The following is a 14,477-nucleotide window of genomic DNA, read 5'->3' as shown; positions in this document are numbered from 1 at the left end:
TATCATTCATTTTATTGTAATTATTTATTATTTAATATGTATCAACAGTAATTGTCTATTGATTTCTAAGTGATAAAAAAAAAAACGATTTTGTTTTATGATATTAATAATCAAAACGAGTAAATATGATGAAAGTAATATAAAAACATTATCGATTAGAAATTATTTGGTTTATATTTATTACAAAATGTTTTAATGATTAAAAGATAATATGTGGTATGAACGATATTCATTTTATTTATTATAACGGTAACCGACCTAATGAACTTTGAAAATTAAACTTTACCAATTTGAACTTGGCAATTTGAACTTCGGCCATTTGAACTTTTGTAAATTTGATCTTTGGTAAATTTGAACTTTTATGAATAAAATAACCTATTAATATTTAAATATTACAGCCAAAAATAGCGGTACACATAGACTATATTCGTATACTATGATTCGAACAACATCATAAGTATAGACTAGCTGTAGTCACGTCCGAATGGTGTCAGCAGACAACTTACCACAGCTTGCATTTAACATTGATGTAGTTAAGATTGTGTTGTTATCTCATCAAATTTATTGCAGACCTCCTATATCTACGTGAACAAAAGATTTAACAATTAAATTTGTACAATGCCGTTAACATTCATAAAATCACAGAAAAATTGTAAACAGTTGGTGCATTTGGGTTTTGGATATAATAAAACATCAACCGATAATGAAAAAGTCATTTGGAGAAGCATTTATTATAAAAATAAAAAGTGTTCGGGCCGATGTTGGACAACAAATGACAATAAAAATAGTATATTTGTACCATATTAAATTCATTAAAATAACTGGGGTGTTTGATAGGCGAACATGATACCTATCAGTCGTTACTCGCGCAGGCGACTCACCTTAAAGAGAGATGGAGAGCTGCTCGTAATCATCGTCAGCCACCATCGAGGGAAGAATCGAACGTTAAGGAGTGTTCGTATTCTGGAGAGTCGAATCAAAACATAATATTGCGCCAGTTTCACCCGTGGCTGACGTTCCGGCGGGTCAAACTACCATCGATAGAAGTGGAAGTACTCCCGATGAGGATCAGGTATTTAGCAGTAGTTCAAGTGACGTGGGTGGACCCCTACCACAAAATAACACGGTCAACGTGGGTATCCAGAGGCCGTTGAACGCAATCGTTGATACTGGTGGTATTCGAACTAATTTTAACAGACCTCGGAGGTGAATGAGGTTTTGTTTTAACTGTGGTTCACGCGATCACTTGTGCTATATGTGTCGTGAACCCAGGCGGGATATATGTCTGAGATGCGGTGTGATTGGCAAAACAACAAGGATGTGTTTTTGCTATCCCGGGACTCAAACACATTTTTACCAGCAATCAAAAACTCCATGAGAGCCCGCAATTAGAGGGTAGCGGTACTCATGCAATATCTACCCCTCTACCGATGAGTTTTCGGAAGTCCAGTCCGGTGAGTAAACACCAGGTGAAAATTGAAGTTGATATCCATGCTGTACAATCGTCAATGTCGCCAGTTACCGTTGTGAAGAAGATGCCACAATGGATGTGATATCTGCAGTAGACGTTGATTCCAGAACAGTACCAGTGTGGAATATGGAACGAGTAGGTAATGTAAACAACTCGATTTTTCGACTTCGCAATGGACCACCGAGGACCAAGGCTAGAAAACATTGCAGTCGACGTTAAGCCGAAAATAACCGAACGTGAGAACTGTTCGCGAGCGATAAGTAACGATGGTTATCCGTTTCTTAGTGGTACTCGTTTGATACGGTTTGGACGTAATCCGGACGGCTGATGTCAGAATTATTTTTGTAATATGATTTATTTATTTGATTTGTTTGGTAAATAAGTACCCTGTCCCCCTCGCGGTAGATTTTTGAGCGAGAAGGTAGGTGACAATTGGTATGATTTTTATCGTTTAATTTTGTCTTTAAATTTAATATCCAGGTAGTGAATGGATAAATGTCGTAGCAGGTGAGATGCAGTTGTTAACGGCGAGTGGAAATGCGAGGTCTCTCGGCCTGTGTTTTCCCGCGGGATAAGCACAGCCTGGTGGGGGGGAGGTGTCACGTAGCGATTCAAACGTGAATCGCTGCGCGCGCTTTTCCATCTCGCCGTGAATTTAATAACACCTCCTAGCTCAAATCAAGTGCATTTATTTATTATAATTTATTATTATTTAAATATTTATATTATTTTGATAGATTATTTTAGTATGATTTAATTATGCATTTATTGATATTATTGTTTATTATGTTTATATAAATATTTTGATAATTATTTTGAATTTATGCACTTAATCGATATTTTCATTTCAGTCAGTAGCACGCGTGTGTGTAGAGTATACATAAAAATATCGACCGATGTGATAGTAAGTCTGTGAGAGTATTGTTATAATAAGTTGAATATATTCGGCGTCCGTCACGGCATTTGGGTGCATATGTACTAAGACGCGTCGAGTAAATTTCTTAGGAGATTAGACAAGGATAGCGTATGTAGCTCCTTGTCTTACAACAGTACTTAAAATATTATTTTTCTGGGTAAAATTTATTTTATAATTTAATGGTAAGCAACCCAGTGTTGCCAAATATATATTGAGTACTCGCGTCTTTCTCTCCCCAGAGTAAATAATATAAAATAAAGAAAAAGATTAGTATTATTTTATTTCTTTACAATCTATAATAATTATATTGGGTAAAAATTTGTAATTTGTAATTTGGTTTCCCCAGTGGATAATTTAATAATATTATTTTAATTGAATTAATTATTATTATTATTTAATAAAATCTTATTATAAAGAATTAATTATACTAATTATTTGGGTATTTTAATCATTTGTTGAGTTTATTTAAATATATTTTGAATTGAATAATTTCGTAAAAGGAACCCAGTGATAGCCAGTATTTGTTTATTTGTTTCCTGGATATATTTAGTAGTAATTATTCCTTATTATTATTTTTATTCATTATATATTTGTTTGGTTGTCATTCCCCTTGGTGCATACATTCTCGCTCAAGATTTTGTCCCTTGATCTCTCCCCTGATTCTGATATATATATAACCAAGTTTTGAGAAGACGATTGCGGCTACAATTCTTATCAGATCTTGATTAAATTTTTCACACTTATTTTATAGGCGATTATCATGGTTGAGTTCGAAGATGGGCTAAATCGGTCAATTAGTTTAGAAGTTATGGCTATTTGAAATTTCCACGATTTTTCAAAAAAATTAGTTTTTATCCACTTTCATATTCATATAATTTTAAAACTAATACTCATCGACAATTTTCGTAAAAAGTATCTGAAAGCTTGTCTAATAAGCTTCAATTTATGACTTTAAACTTTATGTTTTGACCATTTCTTCCAATAATTTGATAGCTTTAAAAATTTTCATGGAATCAAAAAATGATGAAAGTATGGTTTTCTCTCCACATAACTTTTGCATGTCCCATTATAATCAAGTTCCCTCAGTTGTATTTTATTGTGCACAAAATAATCTGTAAATTTCACAGCTATTTTATATTTTAAACGTATTTCTTCTATTACTTATGATGTATCAAATGTACCTCTACCCCCATCATTATCACTGGTCCTGTCATTACGATATCACCCACAGTTCTTTTCGGGTCTTAATGAAATTTTTTCACACTTATTCTACAGGCGATTACCTTAATCAAGTTTAAAAATGATCTGAATCGTTTGAATAGTTTTTAAATTATGGCTGTTTGAAATATTCATGATTTTTCGTAAAAATCAGTTTTTAATCTCTGTTAAAGCTTATATAACTTTAAAACTAATATTCATAGACGATTTCCGTAAAAAGTATCTGAAAGCTTATCTAATAAGGTTCGATTTATGACCTTAAACTTCATGTTTTGACCATTTCTTCCGATAATTTGATAGCCTTGAAAATTTTTATGGAATCAAAAATGTTGAAAATATGGATTTTATTCCACATAACTTAAGCATTTTCCATTATAACCCAATTTCGTAAGTTGTATTTTGTTGTGAACAAAATAACCTTCAAGTTTCATAGCTATTTTCTATTTAAAAAGTATCTTTTTTATCACTAATGATGTTTCAAATGTACCTGTACGCTCTATGATTGATATTTTTACGGTTTTATGATACTTTCAAAGCATTGAAAATTTTTTTTAATATAGAAACGTACATCTTTTATGGTTTTAAGTCTTAATAACTTATGCACTACACATTTAAATCTATTTCAACTAGATTTTTCTTGTCGCTAATAATATAATCTTTTGATTTGTTTGCACTGGAAAATAATAGTTTGTTAATAGTAATACCGTTCGGTCATAGTAACCATCTAAAAATTAAATAAACATTGTAGACTATGAATATAGCAATACTTTATTTGCGAAAAGTTTATATTGTTTTATTATCTATACAATGTTTTGTCGAATGAATTATCTGAAGTTCGCCGAGAAATTTCATACCATGACCACACACTTACATGTATCACAAAACACTTATGTACGAAATTAACTTATTCGATAGATTGAGTGAGAAATCTACCTTCTATTTCGGCTGCCGAATGGTCTTTTTTTGTTGACAAAACGTTCTCCTTCAACGTGAAAATAACTACTTTACATACTAATTACACCTAAATTTTTAAATATCAAAAATACGTTAGAAAACGCAGATAAAACGTCGTGAAAACTTTGAGGAAATACAGTTGAAACCTCGTGTCATTATGGCAGACAAAACACCGTTTTGTACCGAAAAACACCGCCGAAACTTCGTTGATACGCCGAGTTTTTAGCGAGTTTGTACGGTGGCTCTTGAACCACTAGGATATACCGTGGAAATTCAATGGTAATAGAGTGTATAATGAGTGTCAGTAGATTGGTGTGAAACGAGGGTAAACTGAAAGTGAAATTTTCACAAACCCACCGTGTGATACACGTGAAATTCCGGTGTATTTTCAGTGTAATTCGGAATACACTAAGTTAACACTGAAACCCACCATGGGAATGGATCCACCAGGACGTCCCTAAAATTTCCCATCTTGGACCAAAAAGCCAATGGATTGAACCTAATAATGAAACCACTTTTTTTTATATTTCGTCACCGAGATATATAGTGTTCCTGAGATATTTCGACGCAGGGATATTTCGTCGGGGAATATTTTGTCGCCGGGATATTAGTCGGGGGATATTCTGTCGCGAGGATATTATGTCCGGGGATATTTCGTCCGGGGATTTAACGCACGTAACCCTTCTTAACTAATCAACCGATTTAGCCCATCTTCGAACTTAAGCGTGATAATTGCCCATAGAATAAGCGTAGAAAATTTCATTAAGATCTGGTAAGAACGGTAGACGCAATTGTGTCCTCAAAACGGAGCTATATTATATACATATAAATTTTTTAACGAATGGTATTTTTGAACTGTATTCAGCTAATAATGATAGGTTGTGATGAAATTCTTTGAAAAATTGACCAGGAGGACAAATACAATAGTAAGATTTGAGTAAAATTTACCTAATTGAGAGCAGAAATTTTACGGGAATTTTTTTTTTCAACAAAAGCAACGAAATTTTTTCGTGTCAGCTAAAAAAGAATATTCGTTTCAAACAAAGCACCCTAATATATATTCACATTGATTCTTATCATTCAGAATATTTTATACTTTTTTACATGTTTTAAATGATAGATTTGAAAATAAATAATTCTACAATTTTATTTTTAATAATTTATTGAACTTAGAATAAATAAGTATTTACTTTATTTTTTTTTTTTCATTTCAGGCTCACATTAATTTAGGGAAAAAGGGTTATCAAGTACCGAGAAATGGTACAATCCAAGTAACTCTTTTAAATCCTTTGGGCACAGTTGTCAAAATGTTCGTTATTTTATACGATTTATCAGACATGCCACCTCGATCTCATACTTTTTTACGCCAACGAACATTGCGGGATAAAACTCTACGTTACCTCATACATTTAAGGTTTGTTGACAATATTTTATTTATAAGTAAGTCAAGATTTTAAAAACAATTTTTTATTTTTCAAATTTATCTAATATAGATTCATGTCAGGTAAATCTGGTCGCATCTATCTTCATACAGATATAAGAATAATTATTTGTCATAAGTCTGATGTTGATACGGCATCTGATTTTGGGTCAGAACCACCGAAAGAGCTCAGAAGTTTTATTCATGGTCCAACAAATCCAAAATTTTCACCAAGATGCTGAGCTTCGTGGTTATTTTCGTGGGTTTGTTTCCGACCATTCCACTTATCCTGTCCTTCCGTCAGTGCAAAAGCTTAATTGGTTATAATATTATACAAAATCTAAAAAAAAATTCAAATGTTAATGAAGTTTGAATAATCTATACAAACATAATTAAATTTATGGTTTATTTTCCTTTGAGTTGTTTGAAAAAGGGCAATTGATATTTTAAATTACATTAATCATTGTCGGAATTTTTTCTAATCAGACAACATTTTATTTTATTTGTTAAGTTTTTTGATGATTAAAATGAATATAATCAACTTTCCGCAAGCATAAGTTTATACTAAAATATTATGAAAAATAAGCATGTAGTGAAATTGCACTGCTAAGGAGAGAAAAAATATAAGTGATAAAAAAATGGGAATTTGGGAAAGTTGGACATCACATTTGTAAAAATTTACATAATGAGCTTCGTATGTTTTATTTTTATTCAGTATATATTAGATGTTAAGTCGAATTTGTAAGTAAAATAAAATTATAATATTTTGTAATATTTATATTTTTGGTGAACAAAAACAACTTGAAACAAGAGTCATATATTTTACATGAGTTTTGCTATTTTAATGTGGTGTTTATAGTAGAGAATTCCCGCTATGAAGTTGGACAAAAAAAATTTATATGTAGATATATATATATACAGTCGAGTCTCGTTGTGAACCCGCATGAAGGGGTGTAGGGGAATATAATTCTAAGAATTTGTGTACCCCCACTCTGTCAGCGCAGGCGACAGTCGAGAGTTGAACTTCCCCTACTTTTTAAGCGTGTGAGTGTGTACGTGATTGTTTCCAGTATCTCGTTATGAGTCCGTTTGACTTGAGTGTTATGTTTCTTATATGTAAATAGGACTAATATGATAAATAAACTCTTAATTTCTTTTCATGAATATACGGACTCATATCGAGACTCTGAAATTAATTTTTTTTTCACGTTGTGGAGGGGGAAGGTCTTCCGTGGAAATCCTGGTTCACGGACTCATAACGAGCGGACTCATAACGAGACTCGACTGTATATATATATATATATATATATATATATATGTATATATGTATACATATATATATATATATATATATATGTATATATATATATATATATATATATATATATATATATATATATATATATATATATATATATACATATATATTATTTACATATTTAAAACAGAACACATTTTTTGTGTCCGTAGCACTGTGATGAATATATTTAGAATTAATGATATAATTATAATATTAAACACTCACGTAGTAAATAATTGTAAATTGGAATTCTATTGTGCTGATACTATTAAAAAAACAAAAAAAAACGATCTATTTAAAATCAAACGTGTTTTTATAAATTAATTAATAATTAATTGCATAGGATTATTTAGATAACTCGTTTTTTACTTTTGTTGTTATTTCATTCAAATTCAATAACGGTTTTGGATTTATTTATATTTTCGTGATTTTTATAATTTATTGTTTCCCTGATTAAAAAAAAAGATTTGGAATAATTCGAAACAATTTGAAATGATCTAAAACAATTTGAATCGACTAATATATAGATATACACTTCACATAGGGCAAATCATATTTCTTAATCAGGGTTATTTAAGATAATTCTGTACTAAAGCAAATTAAAATTTTCCGAATAAATTGGAAAAAATTTTTTTTTATATTGGCACAAAACATACACATGTATATATCAATTTTTTTGTTTTTATAATAATGCGTAAACTTGTAATTAATGTGGTCATCAATATATTTCTTAAGAAACTAATATTTACGTAATCCAGCAAATTATTAACTTAGTAAGACAATAAGGGAATAAATTAGTATGTAAAAGTAATTTTAAATATAATTAACGAAGTAAACAAGAGCGAAAATTAAATTATGATTATTAAAACTAAAACAAAAATTTTGATTGTTGTTCATAATAAAAAAAAAATCTTTAATTACTGCCTTGCTATATCTTACAGCATAGGTTATATATTTTTTTTGAACTATAGGTATTATACTTATTCAATGCTTCAAATCATCCGTAAGTTTTCAAATAATTTGAGGAGTTTAGAATATTCATAGACTTTTGAATTATTCAGTAGATAAGAGGGGGGGGGGGGGGGGTAGACTCCCACAACAGGGATCTGCAATGCCTTCATGAATACGTGAGCCTGGGGTAATCTTCCTTACCGGCAGTTGAAATGGGTGGCACTAGTAGCGCTTTCTGTTGATCTCCCATAAAACCATCAGAGAAAGGACGCTAGTAGAATTTGTTTAGTAGATTTGGTGGGGCCTGAGGGAAGGGGAGGATATTGATTAGGAAGGGGGATGTGGGATTGCGAAGGGGGATATGAGATTGATACAGTAGGTTCGGGGCCTGGATTATATGGTGGGGGTATGTGATTGATATTGCAGATATAGAGGGCACTGCTTGGAGTGGGTATGTGGTCTTTAGGGGGAATCAGACACACTAAATAATGAACTCAAGGATTACCCAAAGTATATAAATTATTTATTTAATTATCGTACAATATATTATTTGTTTTAAATATTCACAGGGTTTGGTATAATTGCACTTATCGTATGAGAGATGAATTGTTGCTCGAGCTGTAGCGACTAGGTATATATGTGTTTGTGTATGTATGTGTTGAGTTTGGCGCTAGTATGTTTTTATTAAGTGTTTTTGTTTCCGGACGGTAGGGCGGCGTCTTGGTAGCTTTCGTTGCTGGACTCGGCAGTAGAGGCGTGAGCGAGGCTACGAGTCCGCCACAACCACTCCCCCCCGAGTGGCTTTTGGCGGGTGGTTTAAAAGTCACGGTGCGACTATAAGTACGAGATGGCTTGTCCATTGATGAGCCCCAATGATGTGGCTCGAGTTGATGAGACTTTGACGATGGGTCCTCAACGTAGTCTTTGTCAGTCTTATTAATGTAGCAGGGTTTCAGTCGGTCAACAGAGACGTTTTTTTCTTCTCCATCAACATTTACTTTGAACACTCTATCAGACAGTCGTTCTACGACTCGGTATGGGCCTTGATATGGAGGCTCCAGCGGAGCTTTAACGTGGTCACAGCGTAACCAGACATGTGAGCAGACCTTGAGGTCTTTCAGAATGAAGACACGGGCTTTGTTGTGGTGTGCTGTGGGTGTTGGTCGAATTCCCCGCATATATTCTCGGTGTTTCTCGACGAATATTTGTGGGTCAGGTGGTAGATCTGATGAGACGAAGAACTCCCCTGGTATTCTCAAGCATGTTCCGTATAACATTTCTCCTGGAGTAGCCTGGATGTCTTCCTTGATTGATGTTCTGAGACCAAGTAGTACGGTAGGCAGTATGTCGACCCAAGGTTTTGGTGAACACATGAGTGCTGCTTTCAAAGTTCTGTGCATGCGCTCAACCATGCCGTTTGACTGAGGGTGATATGCTGTCGTGCGGGTTTTCTTAGCTCCGACGAGTTGAGTGAGGGCTTGAAATAACGCAGATTCGAATTGAGTTCCTTGATCTGATGTAATAGTGATGGGAGAACCATAGCGAGAGATCCAATGATTGAACAGTGTCGTTGCCACTGTGTCTGCGGTCATGTCTTTGATGGGAATTGCTTCCGGCCATCTTGAGAAACGGTCGATCATGGTTAAACAATATTGATAGCCTGATACGTTTGGCAGAGTGATAATGTCGACGTGTAGGTGGTTGAATCTAGAGTCAGGAACTTCGATATGGTTTGGTTGGAGTTTGGTATGACGATGAATTTTTGCTCTTTGACAAGCAAGACACTCTCGAGCCCATTGTGTTGCGTCTTTGCGGATGCCCGGCCAGGAAAATTTTTCGCGAAGCAGTTTTGAAGTGGTCCTACCACTGGGGTGTGCTGGATTATGAATTGTGTTGAATGCAGATTTGCGTAGTGAAGCTGGGATGTACGGTTTGACGATGCCTGATGAGATGTCTGCGAAAATTTTGATGCCTTGTTCGACTTCCAGTTCTTGAAGATGCAATGATGTTGAATTCTGGATAAGATCTGGTAATTCTCCGTCATTGAGTTGTTCATTGTGTATGGTTACTGGGCTGAGTACGGTTGGCATGTTTATGGTGTTTATGCGTGATAGAGCGTCTGCGACTACATTATCCTCGCCTTTCACATAGACTATGTCCGTGGAAAATTGAGAAATGTATTCTAGTTGTCTGAGCTGTCGTTCTGAGGCTTTTTCGAGTTTCTGTTTGAAGGCGTGAATCAGAGGTTTGTGGTCAGTCTTGATGATGAAGTTTCTGCAGTCTAACAGATGATGAAAAAATTTTATTGATGCGAAAATAGCTAGTAACTCACGGTCGTAGGTGCTGTAACGTTGTTCTGTAGGACTTAGCTTGCGTGAGAAGAATCCCAGCGGTTGCCAGGTGTTGTTGATGAGTTGTTCCAGTTTGGCTCCAATTGCCATTGAAGATGCGTCAGTTGTTAGAGTCAGAGGTGCTGTAGGCGAAGGGTATGCCAGGAGGGTGACATCAGCCAGTTTTTGTTTGCAATCGTTGAATGCTTTTTCAGCTTCTTCAGTCCAGGCGATTTTTGACTTGTCTTTTTTGATGGAACGACGAAGGTAATTGTTGAGAGGTAGTTGAGTGTGTGCTGCTTGTGGTATGCAGCGTCTGTAGTAGTTTGTGACTCCGAGGAAGCGTCTGAGTTCTTCTATAGTCTCGGGTTTTTTGTAGTTGAGGATTGCGTCGACACGGTCAGTTACAGGTTTGTAACCTTGCGCATTGATGACGTAGCCCAGGAAATTTACTTCTGGCTGGCCAAAAACACATTTGCTGAGGTTGATGCTGAGTGAGTGAGCCTTCAGGCGTTCGAAGACTGTTCGCAGATGTTGTTGGTGTTCCAATTCATTTTTTTACATGATGAGGATATCACCAATGTAGACAAAAACGAAGTCCAGGTCTCGGAAAATGGAATCCATGAATCTTTGGAAGGTCTGTGTAGCGTTTCTGAGTCCAAATGGCATGACCAGGTATTCAAACAATCCCCAAGGAGTGGTGATTGCGGTTTTTTTGATGTCGTCAGTATGCATAGGTACTTGATAGTAAGCTCTGTCCATGTCCAGCTTAGTATAGATGCAAGTACCGGTCAGGCGGAGAAAAAGATCTTGGACCAACGGTGGTGCGTACATGTCTGCTTCTGTGTTGGTGTTAAGGTGTCTGTAGTCACCACAGAGTCTCCAGTCGTTGTTTTTCTTTTTTGTCATGTGGATAGGACTGGCGTACGGGCTGCTGGAAGGTCTTATGATTTCTTGTTCTAGCATTTCGTTGATTTGAGCCTTTGCTGCTGTCGCTTTTTCACCAGCGAGTTTACGAAAGCGTGCAGAGACTGGTGGACCCTTGGTTAATATGCGGTGTGCGTATTGCGAGTTGGTGAGATTTGGCCTGGAAATCGGTTTTGTGATTTCAATAAATTGATTGAGTAGTTCTGCGCACGCCGGAGGTAAAGTTGAGTCGATAGTTGATATATTGTAGGTGTAAGTAGCCAAAGGCTCTCCTTTTGTCGAGAGTGAGGTAAGGGGATCTATCAGCCGTTGATTTTTCAGGTCGCTGAGTAAGTTAAAGTGCGTCAAAAAATCTGCCCCGATCATCGCAGTTTGTATATCCGCGATAATGAATGGCCAGGAAAAGCTTCTTCGTAGATTGAGATCGATCTTGAGAGTTTTGCATCCGTAAGTTTGAATTGCTGATGCGTTCGCTGCGTATAGTGTGAGCGGATCCTTGGTCAGTTGTTTGTAGAAATGTTTTGCCGGAATTATGGATACCACGGACCCAGAGTCTATTAAAAATTTTTGATTAGTAGTGAAGTCGTGAATGTGCAGACGAAGTTCTTTGGGTGGTAGTTTGCAGCCGCTGTCACCAACTGCCTCAATTAGTGACAGCGGGTCTAGTTTCCCTGGTTACCTGGTGATGAAGATGTGAATTTGCACGGCTGTGTGCATTGACGGGCATTATTACCCCATTTGGAATGGTAATAGCAGTAACCGTTGCGGTTTGGCGTTACTGACCTGGTTCTTGGACGATGTCCATGGAAGTACTGACCATATTGTTGATTTTGCTGGGCTTGTTGCTGTAAACTGCTGTGAAATTGTTGTTGTTGTTGTTGAGTCTGTTGTAACTGTGCCTGAATTTTCTGCTGATCCGCTTGCAAGCGAGTTATATCTTGCTGACAGGTTTTGAGAGTGAGGTTAATTTCGCGGAGCTGGTGTTCGAGTTGTAATAAGCTTGTTGAATGGTGATTTGTGTGTGTTGTGTCACGCTGGTTGATGGCCATGACGTGACTACTGCTGGAGTGAAGCACGATACGGTCTGCCATTTCTGCTAGGTTATTGAGATCTTGAAAGTTGTTTGACATGGCTAGGTATGGGCGTACCCATGCCGGAAGACGTTCTTTCCACAGCTGGTACAATGCTTCGTCTGTCACTGCTGTTTTTGCCAGCTCACGCATCTCTCGGAGAAGCTGCGAGGGTTTCCTGTCACCGAGTGTCATTTCTTTCAGCAGTTTCTGTAACTGGGTTTGTCTCGACTCAGAGAAGCGTTAAAGAATAGCGTTTTTTAAAGCTTGATACTTATCTTGTGCTGGTGGTTGTCCGATGATGTCCCATAGCTGCTTGGAGATACTGAGTGGAAGTGCCTTGAGAGTCTGGCTGTATTTCTGGTTGTCACTGGTGATGCGATTGGCGGTGAAGTCCGCTTCAGCTATGGCGAACCACATTTCTGGTGCATCTGATGCAAACTGAGGTAGGTTAAGATTGACAGCGTATACATGATCCTGTGGAATTTGGTTTTGCGCTGCAAGTGCAAATGGTAACTGACTAGGTAGCCTCATGTTCTGCAAAAAATTCGAGGGGTTTGGCGGTGGTGTGTTTTTCCCGCCAACGGCTGAGTCTGTTGAGTTGTCATCCAACGGTGTTTTTTCAGGAAGGTTGTTGAGATTAAAAGGATCATCGTCGTTTCCCATGTTGCCTTTGTTATTTTTTTCTCGTGTAGGAGTTCGGAACATCCGTTGAACAGAATTTGAATTTTTGTCGTTGTGGATTGAATCGTTACAAAAAAAAATGGCTGCCGGCGTCGGTTTTTTTTTCGATTCAAGGCGTCACCGATAATCACTTGAGATCACGTCGGGGTCACCAATTGTGGTCTTTAGGGGGAATCAGACACACTAAATAATGAACTCAAGGATTACCCAAAATATATAAATTATTTATTTAATTATCGTACAATATATTATTTGTTTTAAATATTCACAGGGTTTGGTATAATTGCACTTATCGCATGAGAGATGAATTGTTGCTCGAGCTGTAGCGACTAGGTATATATGTGTTTGTGTATGTATGTGTTGAGTTTGGCGCTAGTATGTTTTTATTAAGTGTTTTTGTTTCCGGACGGTAGGGCGGCGTCTTGGTAGCTTTCGTTGCTGGACTCGGCAGTAGAGGCGTGAGCGAGGCTACGAGTCCGCCACAGGTACTATGTGGGGGATATAGAGTGGGGAACATGGGATTGATATAGTTCATAAATGAGGATATAGAGGGCGTTGGAGTGAAGGTATTTTTTTTTAATTTAGGTGGGGAAAATGACGTATGTTCTTATCGTATTGTTTGAATGTGCTTAAGATTCAACTTTAAGATATGTGGAAGAGAAGAGATATTTGTTATGACAAATGACATATTTTTCTTTCACTCATTAACGTGTGTATTCCTTCTTCTATCTTTAGCAGCTTTCACTTCTTTTGTTATTAACAAATGAGTCATTTTTCTGAAAATTTACACATTTTATGTAATATTTATCTGTTTTTCCTGAACTTTTCACCAAAATTGTAGTGGAGATTTATATTATAAAACCTCTATTCATCCAACAAGTCTGTACAGTATACGTTTTTATGTGTAAACTTAGTAGTTAACTGAATCGTTTTCTATCCCTCGCGGACCTGGAATCACTGTAAAATCACAGTGAAATTATAGTAAAAACATTGTGAGACCATGATGAAATTACAGTGAAATCACCGTGATTTTGTGCCATTCGGTCACTGTAATTTTATGGTTATCTCACAGTGATTCGATAGTGGTTTCACAGTGATCTTATTATGTTATCACAGTCGATTCATAGTTACCTCACAGTGGTATTGCAGTGATTTTAGTGTGGTACCACAGCCAATTCACAGTGAATTTTCAGTAAACTTACAGTAAATTCACAGTGAATATACAGTAAATTTACA

General features: G+C 36.0%; 1 protein-coding gene across 1 annotated transcript in view; it reads left to right on the top strand.

The window, feature by feature from the left end:
* LOC103571675 (atos homolog protein A) overlaps positions 1–7,291 on the top strand; it is a 79,599-nt gene extending 72,308 nt beyond the window's left edge. The window contains exons 6-7 of the mRNA XM_053738719.1: positions 5,774–5,973; positions 6,053–7,291. Coding sequence (XP_053594694.1) covers positions 5,774–5,973; positions 6,053–6,221 — 369 coding nt within the window. The 3' untranslated portion in view covers positions 6,222–7,291. The remainder of the gene's footprint in view (positions 1–5,773; positions 5,974–6,052) is intronic.
* The last annotated feature ends 7,186 nt before the right edge of the window (positions 7,292–14,477 follow it).

Source organism: Microplitis demolitor, chromosome 4 (genome assembly GCF_026212275.2).
Source record: "Microplitis demolitor isolate Queensland-Clemson2020A chromosome 4, iyMicDemo2.1a, whole genome shotgun sequence".
Lineage (NCBI taxonomy): Eukaryota > Metazoa > Arthropoda > Insecta > Hymenoptera > Braconidae > Microplitis > Microplitis demolitor.
This window is presented reverse-complemented; position numbering and strand designations above follow the sequence as displayed.